This window comes from Lygodium microphyllum, unplaced genomic scaffold, assembly GCF_053477565.2.
Source record: "Lygodium microphyllum isolate KBCC unplaced genomic scaffold, Lygodium_microphyllum_v1.1.10 scaffold_67, whole genome shotgun sequence".
NCBI classification, from domain to species: Eukaryota; Viridiplantae; Streptophyta; class Polypodiopsida; order Schizaeales; family Lygodiaceae; genus Lygodium; species Lygodium microphyllum.
Genome location: NW_028229550.1, coordinates 152304 through 162837, shown reverse-complemented (window position 1 = coordinate 162837; position 10534 = coordinate 152304). Strand labels below are relative to the sequence as shown.

The window sequence follows — 10534 nt, the reverse complement described above, 5'->3', positions numbered from 1 at the left end:
TGTGGAAAGATTTGCCATGGGGCAACAATTCACATAAGCAATATGTTGCAATATTTCCAATGAATAGACATTATTGGACTCGCAACACTTCCATTCTTACATACATGTCTCATTTTCTCAAAATTGAAGGACATATCACATTGTAGACTTTGGAAGCTTAAACTTTTGGCAAATTGTGAAGACAACCGCTTAAGGCTTAATTTGTGAAAGCCAGCAGTGGTTAGGCGAAACCGAGGTGCTATGTGAGGAACATTTCAAATGGTAGACCTTACGCTGAAAATTAGGCAAATTTCAAATTTCAAATTTAAAATCGTTAAAATTACAGAAATAGGTTTTTTAATAAAGTGTCTTTTGTCATAACATCGGAGAAAGTCGCAAGTTTCGTCTGCCAACGCAAGTTTCAACGAACCATTGACAGAGTCGGGCTTGCTGAGATGGATTCAGCGGCCAGCCTGAGATGGATTGTATGAATCGCTCGTCGCCGGGTCCTTATATAAATTGTGATGCAGGTCCGCAGTAACGTATGACCTCCTTTTGAACCACAGACACGGAGAGAGAGAGAGAGAGAGAGAGAGAGAGAGAGAGAGAGAGAGCGGGCCTTCCAATAGAATCTAGGTAGTAAACAGTCTGCATCATGGATATGCGCATGACCACGATTCCAGCCATCGTTGTAATTGGCCTCTTTACACTCGTCCAGCTGCTCGGAATAGGCTGTGCGACATTCGACCCCTCCACGGAGGTCTACATCCTGTGCAACACTCAGAAGTATCCCGACGGCAGCGCCTTCGGCAAAGGCTTGAGCGCACTGCTGACGGCGTTAAAGCGCGAGTCGGCCTCCTCTGCGAGCTGGCACCGTAGCAGCAGTGCCTATGGCGGCAGCGACAAGGTGTACGGGGCATACCAATGCAGGGGGGACGTGCCACCAGACGTCTGCTCGCAGTGCGTCGGGGATGCCGCCCAGGCAGCCCTTGACAGCTGCCCGAATGCCATCGGCTCCAGGGTCCAGCTGGACGGCTGCTTCCTCAGGTACGAGAACTCCCCTTTCTTCAAAGAAGACTCCAGCATAGTCGTGGAGCTGTGCAACACGCAGAAGGACAACAGCACCGCCTTCCAGTCCCAGGTCGAGCAGCTGCTCACAACAGTCACAGCTTCCGCCCCCAACCGCCGGGGCTTGTATGCCAGCGCCAGCGCCCCCTACCCCGACGTACCTGGTGGTCGCCTCTACGCCCTCGCCCAGTGCCTGGGCTACCTCTCCAAGGCCGACTGTTCCGACTGCCTTTCCTCGCATGCTGACTCCTGGCAAGACTGCGATCACGGCGTAGGGGCCCAGATCCACACCGCCAGTTGCTACTACCGCTTCGAGATCTACCCGTTCTACAACGTCGAGATGAGCTAGCTAGACGTGATCACACTTCTACAGCTCCTGCTTAGCTGCAGCGTTCGAAGTCCAGCTCCACGCGGTATATATATATATATTACTCAATAAAAATGTACTTTGACACAAAAATTCCCTTTTTAGTGACAACAAAAATCATCCGAAATGAGTTTCAATCTAGAAATGAAATTGAGAATTTAACCTTGGCACGAAATTGGGAATTTGTATGAGTGCAATTACAAATGATTCCTCGACTGCTACCTCCATTTAAATCAATATCTAAAAATGAACCTTCTCAAACCAAAAACGAACTAAGAATAGGTTGATTGAATCAATGCAATCGTCCTATCAATGATGAGCCACTTTCTTTTCGAATTCAACTACGTAGACACAAAGTTTACCATGAAAGCCATGTGAGAGTCTCTAGCAATGATGGTTGAACATTGGTGTGTTTGAAAACTTGCGTGGGTAGAATAGATGGGATCAAATTCTAGACAAGATTGCGTTTTTCTTTTCTCATTTTTCATCAAAATCGTCGATACATAAGTCACTCCAAACTCTTCTTAATCTAATGGCATCACTTTTTCATGGTACACCTTTTACTCTTATAGTAGCTTTTATAGAGATTTTCTTCTCTTTCATTAGGGTTTTCAAATATGCTTCTAGAACTCTACTCCAACCTACCTCACATGGTTGTGTATCCAAATATCAATTCAAAAAATATGAAAACAACCAAAACTCTTAAATTGAAGAAATAATTAAAAAAACAAGGAGTTCATGAGTGCAACTATGCTAGCTTTTGCCTCGTGATGCCACAACTTCTCGAATAGAATAGAAAGGCCACATTTCATACATATTTTATCTCCAAATCCATTAGATCCTTCTTGATATATGTGCCAAAAAGCTCAATTAGAAAAACATATTTTTTATTACTAATCCTTGACAATCAATAAAGGAGTGCCATACATTAGATACCAAGTGCAAGTTCCTTACAAAGTAGGCCATTGAAGGTACACCACTTGTCACTCCCCAAGTGCAAGATTGATCATGCTTCCATGCATGTTCATGCCTCCTCCTCTTGCATCCACTCCTATTCAAAAAATTTATAATCAAAATAATAATAACAAAGGAGATATAAAATAAAATTTAGTTATGAAATAAGTGTTGATAGACACCCAATTGGCACTTCCAACTATGACATCAATCACAATCATACTCACTCTTGAACCACCTCTTAATGCTTTTACTCGTATAACTCCTCCATGTTCCCCTTGAGTAGCCTCCACTCGGGTGTGTTCTTGGAGCCCATGTTTTATGGCTCTTCTTAAGATCTCAAACTTTCTCTTTAGCCCTTCCATGGATTCATCATCTTCAACTTGAGTTACGTGAAGCACTATGTTTAGGAAGGCATGTTACTAGACTTCTAGCCCTTGCCTTTGTAGTGATTCTCCTGCTTTCTACTACAGCAAGGCGTTCAACCATATCCTTGACTCTTCTAAGGCTCCTCTCTTCCCAGGCCTCGGCCTCGGCCTTTATCAAATTGGGCTAATGTAATTGACGTACAGCATATGTTGGTAAAGAGAGAGCGGATGAAATTAAGATGGGGTATAAGCACTACACGTGCTAGTGCTCAGAAGTGGGCTGAAATTGCAGCCAAGGCACCTGTGGCTATGGCAAAACAACTAGCTACACTTGTTGGTCCAGCTCTTAAAGGTGATCATGGAGTGGATGAATTAATCAGGGGCATGCGTGATTAGGCTGAATTTGATTGAAATTAATGTAAATGTTGAGAAATTAGATGTCAATGTAGAAGACAAGGGTCGGGCAACAGTCCAAAGTCCATATAAAGAAGGATACAAGAGGAGATGCATTTGGTGTGATAGTTTACAGCATGAAAAGCAAGACTGTACAGCCTACTGTGAAGCCAAAGCAAAAATTTTAGTCTTTTGGAAAGATGGCAAAATACATGCAACAAAAACTAGTTTTCTATAGAGCCAAATTTTGAAAATGGTGGTATGTAGAAGAGGTTTGAAGAGATGGCAGCAAGGACATCATTTGTCACCATAGATGCAACCACATATGGTTTGAGAATTGAAAGGGATGATGAAGCTCATAAAGGATACATGAGTGAAGCAAAATCTTGAGTTTGGATGCAAGAATTAGAGTGCATGGAAAAGGGTAAAGCAGCAAAGGTTGAATTGGCTAATGCAAGGCAAAGTATACGAGGGAAAACAGGATGGAGTATACCAGATGGATTCAATTTCAACCTATGCTAATTTGACTGAGCTCCATAATCAAGAAGCTCTTGTGAAAAGAAAGAGAAGAAGAGATGAGGACACTACTAGTCCTTTATCTTCAGGCCCATCTAAATGCATAACACAAAGTAAAATGGAGCAATAGAAAGAGGCTAAACCAGCCATACTTGAGCATGTTATGAAGGATGCATCTCAAGCGAAGAAACAAGAAGGGAAGAAAAGGGGCGATCAACCCAGTTACAAGCTACAATTGGATCTTGAGACTACCACAAACCTAAAAAAAAGTTTTGGAAGAATGCATACTTAGTATTAGAGTGAAATTCGCACTTAGCGAAGTTCTTCGAATAGGGAAGTGTGAATTTCATGATGTAATCATTGATATGCTAAAACGAGAAAGACAGTTTGATAGTGAAGTTTTGCAAGCATTGATGCAGGTTGATAGAGACATAGAGAAACAACTTTAGAGTAAGTATGATGATGCATGCAATGCTGTTTTGGAATAGGCTGATGCTAAAAATGGGCTAAATGGGAGTGTAGAGAGCAAGCTTATGATTGAAAATGGTATTATGGGTAGTAGTAAGCATAGAGAGAAGGCTATGTATAATGGGGATGTCCATCAACAAGTACATGAAGAAGAAGATGCTCATTTTATTCCAAATAGTCATTATTCATGAACGCATTGGACTGGTGCTACAACAGACATCTCTCTTCTCTTTGATTGATTTACATGAAATCTTGGCTACTTCAATCTTCAGCAAGAGAAAACCTAAAATAAATATCATGATTATATTCCATTCTTCATCTTCAAGCCTTCTTGTAAATCCTAGATGAACAATCCATGGTAGCCATGAAAGCTTAAGCCCAAGCTTTCAATTCTCATCAATTTCTCAAACATTCTTCATCATTTCAGCCCATGGGATCATTTCAATAAGGATTCTTGAAGAAAGTGCAAGGATTAAGCACGATTGGTCAAAGATTGAAGCTCAAGAGCTTCCATGGAGCCAAAATTTGGGGGAAATGGATTTAATGCTTCAATCTTAAGCATTTGAAGCTCAAGATTGCTCTCAAGCATTAACTACATATGTTTTAAAGATAATTTTGGCAACATTGGACCAGGGGAGTCTTTATGAAGCATTTGGGGATCAATCAACTCATCATCAACCGTGTCCAAGGTACTCTTCTTCAATTTTTAATCTTTCTCATTAATCCATTTGTTGAGCTCAATCCACTTAATTGAGAGATTAAAGAATTTAATAATTTTCATCAAATTTCAGCCAACCATTGCTTGACTCAATCCATTCATGTATCTAGTGCAATATTTGCTTTATGTATATTAGTTTTAATCAGTGAATTAGAGGCTTCAAACTGAAATTCCAACATTACATTTGATCCAATTGATTAAACCTATTGATTGATGAGGTTTCTCACTCTAATCCATTGATTGTCTGAATTCTTTTACCCAAGCTTGAAATATTGTAAAAGGGTAAGTATGAGCAATCAGTGAGTCACTGAATTGCATTGGTAAGACCCTCTCCTTATCCAAATTTTTAAGATTCTATCCCATTGCATTTCATGAAAGGGGTTGAATGAATATTTCAGAAATGCATTTCATGTTGATTGATCAAAATAGTATGCTACTGCCATCTTGATATACCCATCGAGAAAAAAGGTGGATACTGGGGGAGATAGTGGGACAAAAGAGAGGTGACCCTCCCTCACTATCAAAGATCCCAAAGAGGTGCAACCAATTGACCCGGGGGGAACTTTTCCCACCTCTCGGTGATTCGAAGCCCGTGTAGGGAGCCTGTCTTGCCATTTTATCCCTCACATAGTTACAATGAGTGGAGAATTGAAGATTGAAGTGTTTTCAAAGACTCAAGTACCTTCAGGAGAAAAACACGGTAAAACAAGGACTTTATAAGACACTGTAGGGTATTTACCGGTCCTTAAAGGTACACATTTCACTCTTGAAGTACATGTGCAAGTAGTTAAGGGTGCAAGTAGTAAAGGGTGCAACAGGTCCTACTCAATCTTCTACATGGTTTGGTAGCCATTTGGAAATACTATTTTATCTTATAGGTGGAAATGGGGCATTTATTGGTTGAAATAGGGTGCAGTCCTAGATAGTTCAAACATAAAGATTAAATTGCACAATTTTTTGTCCTAAACTTGCTATAGTGTGCTATACTTTATCTTAAAGAGAGCATTGTTGGATTCGATTTGAATCAAAAAAATTTGGAATCAAAGCTTCCTAGCTCAAGTTATAACCATTTTTTTTACAGGGGGTACTACAGGACTACAATATTATGGCAGGGCATAAAGGCAAAAATAAGGCCCGTGATGATTATGCACACCAAATCAGAGATTCTATGTTGGAGAATATACCCCAAGAAAGCCTTGAAAAGCTGCAAGTGCATGGAGAAGTAAATGCACTTAACAATACCTTGTGTGCACATGAAAGTAGGCACGCCCAACATCATGAGGACGTATTATCAAGAGTGTAGAAAATGGTCTTGTCTACTAATCAAACAAAGTCTTCTATTGAGAAATTAGTGGATTAAACTACTCAAATAAAGGCTTCTATAGACAAGTTAGTAGAATCCAACTCTCAAATAATTGCTCAATTCTCCCAATGTATGCAAATGCAAATGGGATCTAAAGAAGAAAAGGAGAAAGTTTGTTCAAACAGTGAGCCCACAATCCCACTTCATTCACCTAACCAAAATGGTCAAGGCCAAGGAATCATTAGACAAAGGGGTATCCCAAATAGCCAATATGAAGTAGTTGAGATTTCACTAAGACATGATGACAATTTGGGCAGTTTGAATGGTGCCAACTCCCAAGCTTTTGGGTTGAATACCCAACTTCCTAGAGGTCCTATGCCAATGGAAAGGTTTCATATTGGTTTTGAGACACCTATTGGGAGAGTTTCATCACAAATTGGGGATTCAATTACCTAGTTCTTATGACTAGTCTATTTTAGGACAGCAATCCTTCCATGAAAGAGAGCTAAAAGATAGGATCATTTTGGCCAAGTTCAATGGCCAATCATCTTCACTATCTAATCTAAAGGGTAGTTAGATCACCCTATTGATTTGGAGCCCGACTCAAAGACAATCAATAAGTCACCCTACATATTGTTTAAGTGCAAGTGAGAGGAAGTAGCCAAGCAAATCAAGAAACTTCTGGAGATGGGATTCATTGAACCTAGTTCCTCACCCTATTCATCTCGAGTCTTATTAGTCAAAAAGAAAGATGAATCTTTCAGGATGTGCATTGACTACAGGGATCTTAACAAGATCACAGAGAAGAACATGCATCCAATACCCAGGATTGATGATTTTCTCGATGAGATAAAGAGGAAAATATTCTTTATAAAGATGGATTTGAGGCCAGAGTATCATCAGATCCACATGTGTGAGGGTGATGAGATCAAGACTATTTTAGGGTTGATTGAGGGATCTATCATTTCCTACTTATGCCATTTGGGCTTTACAAATGCTCCAGCTACCTTCTAGAGTTTGATGAACAAGATTTTATAACCTTTCCTCTTTCAGTTTGACTTAGTTGTCTTTGATAACATTCTAATATACAATAAGACCCTTCAAGACCACCTATCACACATGAGGAAGGCTTTTGATGTATTGAGATATCAGAGACTCTTTGCTAAGCAAAAGAAATGCTCCTTCATGTAAACTGAAGTGGAATTCTTGGGACATATTGTCGGTGAAAAAGGGATACAAGCTGACCCCAAGAAGGTGCAGTGTATTAAATATTGGCCAACACCTACTACTACTTCTTCTCTTAGAGGATTTCTTGGTCTATTGCCCACTCATTAGGCATTACGCAGCTAATGCAGCTCCTTTGATTGACAGATTGAAGAAGGAAGCTTTCTTTTGGGATGCTCTTGCAGATACTAGCTTCAACTAGTTAAAGAAATGCCTTACTTCCACTCCTATTCCACTATGCCTGTATTTTTTGAAGGAATTTACCATACAGTGTGATGCCAATGGCCGAAGCATTGGGCCTGTTTTGTTATAGGGGCACACTACAACAAAAAGGCCTCATAGACGCACATTTAGATGCAATTTTTGAATATAGAGAAAAACTTATGGGCGCGTCTATCTGCCCGTCTATTTGCGCGTCTACCATTTCGCGTCTATAATCGCATGTATCAATGAATTTACACGCACAAATAGACGTGCAATAGACGCACACATACACGCGCATATAGACATGCTGGTAGACGCGCTTTTACAAGCACTGATAGACGTGAACGGAAAACAAAAAATGTCATTTTTCTAAAAAATATATTTAATTTCTTTTTTTAATTTGAATTATGAAGCGCGTGTAGTCTGCATTATAGAGGTGCGAATAAACACGAATAAACTACAATTTAGATGCGCTGATAGACGCGCAAAACAGAACTGAAAAAAAAAAACCAGAGAGCCACATGCTCTCTGGTTTTTTTTCCCCCCTCCCATACATTAGATTGTGTATTTGGGAAAAAGACAATGTATCTTACGGGCACGAGAATTGAAAATAAAAGTCCATGTATTCATTATATATCAAAGCATTTACAAGGGAAGTTTAAGTGCTTGCGACCTAAAGCGTGGCTGCAAGCAGTAGGCTCAAAGAGATATCATACATATACAAGAAAAGAAGGCCTCATGAGGAGGTATGGTGCTCCTCTACGAATCTAAAGAGGAAACATCCTCGCTAGTACCACCATGGCTACTAGCGTCGCTATTCCCCTCCTTGCTATGCTCCACATCCAGGTTCGCCTACACACACAAAAGATCAGGGTTACTTACATAGACAAGGTGGAGAAAAAGCTATAATTAGTTATACATTTAATAGGAAAGTGTAATATTTCCGCGTATCCGTACCGTAAATATTAACCTTCCGCATACCGTGTAAACCCTGTGTAAAAGGTATCTCTTGCATTGAAATTATTGACCGCATAAGGTGTGAGCCGCGCGCGTGAAATAGGGTCCTCCGTTTTGGTAAATCAAGACCGGGAGGGCAAAACCGCAAGAACCGCAAAAACACCCTCTTGGGAAGGGCAATTTAATTAAATTAATGCAAATTTTTTTATATATTTATCCCTTCCCCCAGCCGATGCATGGCTGGATGAAAGGGAGTGTGGAGGGGAGGATGGCAAAGTGGGGGTTGCATGGGGAAGCTCTCCACGTGGGTGGAGACCCCCTTCCCCACCCCCAAGGCCTATAAAAACACCCCCCATCAAGGGGGTGTGTTTAGGAGGAGAGAGGGAAGGAAGAGGTTGTGAGAAGGAGACTGTGAGGGAGGTGAAGTCGTCGCCATGAAGAGGCCGCCAGTCCGCCGCGCTGTCGCCCAGCCAATGCCATCACCGCCGCCAGCTGCTGTCCAACCGCCACGCCTCGAGCGCCACCACCATCCTGACCACGGCCAGTTCGGGCCGCCCGCCGGGCTGACCACGATCCACACGAGCTTCTGTGAAGCTCAGAAGCTTCTTTGGAAGCTTCTTTTAGAAGCTTCCAAAGGGGGCCTCCATAACCCCCTTTCCCACCACCGTCCCGAAATACCTTTCCCACCACAATTTCGAATAGGCCATTAATACCCCTTTTCCGGGATTTGAAGAGGGGCCATAAGGACCCCACTAGACCGTTAGAAAAAGGCTTCCCGCGATAAGTCTTTTAAGCCCTTCACCGCAAGCGACATTCCGTAAAAGAATCTTCCACTTACGAGGAAAGGCAAAGGCCGGAAGGTTGCATGTCAAGGCAAAACAATCCGTAGACGACGAAAGCGAATTCAGAAGCCGAACCTACGTGTACGATGGCCCCGAAAAGATCCCAAGAGGCGACCGCGGGAGGCTCATCTCCGAATATACAAGTGGACATCTCCCCGACTCCACAAGTCCAGGTTCTTCCGTGTTAATTCCGCATAAGGAAATGATTAGGCGCACTTAGCCCATAAAAGGAAATAGCATTTTTCGCTTAAATTTCAAAGCATATGAAAATTGGAAGGGAATACATCTCTTGAGCGTTAGGTAAGATTGAAATTGTCATGAATTTGAACGATTAGAAGGTTAGATGCATGTAGTTTTGGTACCGTTTCAAGATAGTGAGTCTAAACCTAGGCAAAGAAAGGGAATTTATAAGTGCATTATCTTCGTCCTAGACATGCTAGAAATAAGTGTATACTACACATTAGGTAACATACTTCTCATAATGATTTCATAGGAAAAAGGTTAGCATCATAAGGTATCATTCGGAAAGAATTAATAGAGTACTAAAGTGTACGTATGGACTTGCAAGTAGCTTGTAAGATGGAATAAATTAACACTAGTTTTGCAAGAGTTAATCGACTACTTCCTAGCTAGGAGAATGTTATAAATTGCGTAGTCGTCATGTGAAAAATGTCAGTCATTAAGAGCCGCAATTAGGAGTCAAAGCATAAGATGCCAAAGTGTAGACAACAAGGTTGTAAGTACAACTATTGATGTAAGACCTAGTAGGTCCTAGGCAAAGTTAGTAGCCAGATTATCGTGCACCAAGGAAAGATAAAGTTATCATGAACCATGCGATACGTAGAGGCAATCAATCGCATGTCTACGCGAATTGGAGGAGTTATAACTATTGATCCCGTTAGATTTAGTTATTACCCTTAAAAGGATCATCCTTGTCGCAAGACAAACCTAGTTGAATTGACTAAGTAATCCAAACCACAAGGATTCGTATAGACATGACTGAGTCAATATGATAGGAATCCTAAGTGTTAACTAGGGTTTAGTGCAATAATGATTCGACCTAGCTTTAGACAAGAACCGTGAATCTAAAGATCTTACACACATTCACAAATGTCGAAGCAATTGGTTGTTCATGCATGAAATGATCTAAGGTTTTATCCTAAGGATCATGAT

General features: G+C 41.1%; 1 protein-coding gene across 1 annotated transcript; it reads left to right on the top strand.

Moving 5' to 3' along the window:
- The first annotated feature begins 529 nt into the window (after nt 1–529).
- On the top strand, nt 530–6632 carry LOC148008811 (cysteine-rich repeat secretory protein 55-like). The gene is made up of 2 exons (XM_087674011.1): nt 530–1391; nt 6604–6632. The coding sequence occupies exons 1-2, from the start codon at nt 635–637 to the stop codon at nt 6630–6632; spliced, it is 786 nt and encodes a 261-aa protein (XP_087530137.1). The 5' UTR covers nt 530–634.
- Nucleotides 6633–10534: the final 3902 nt, after the last annotated feature.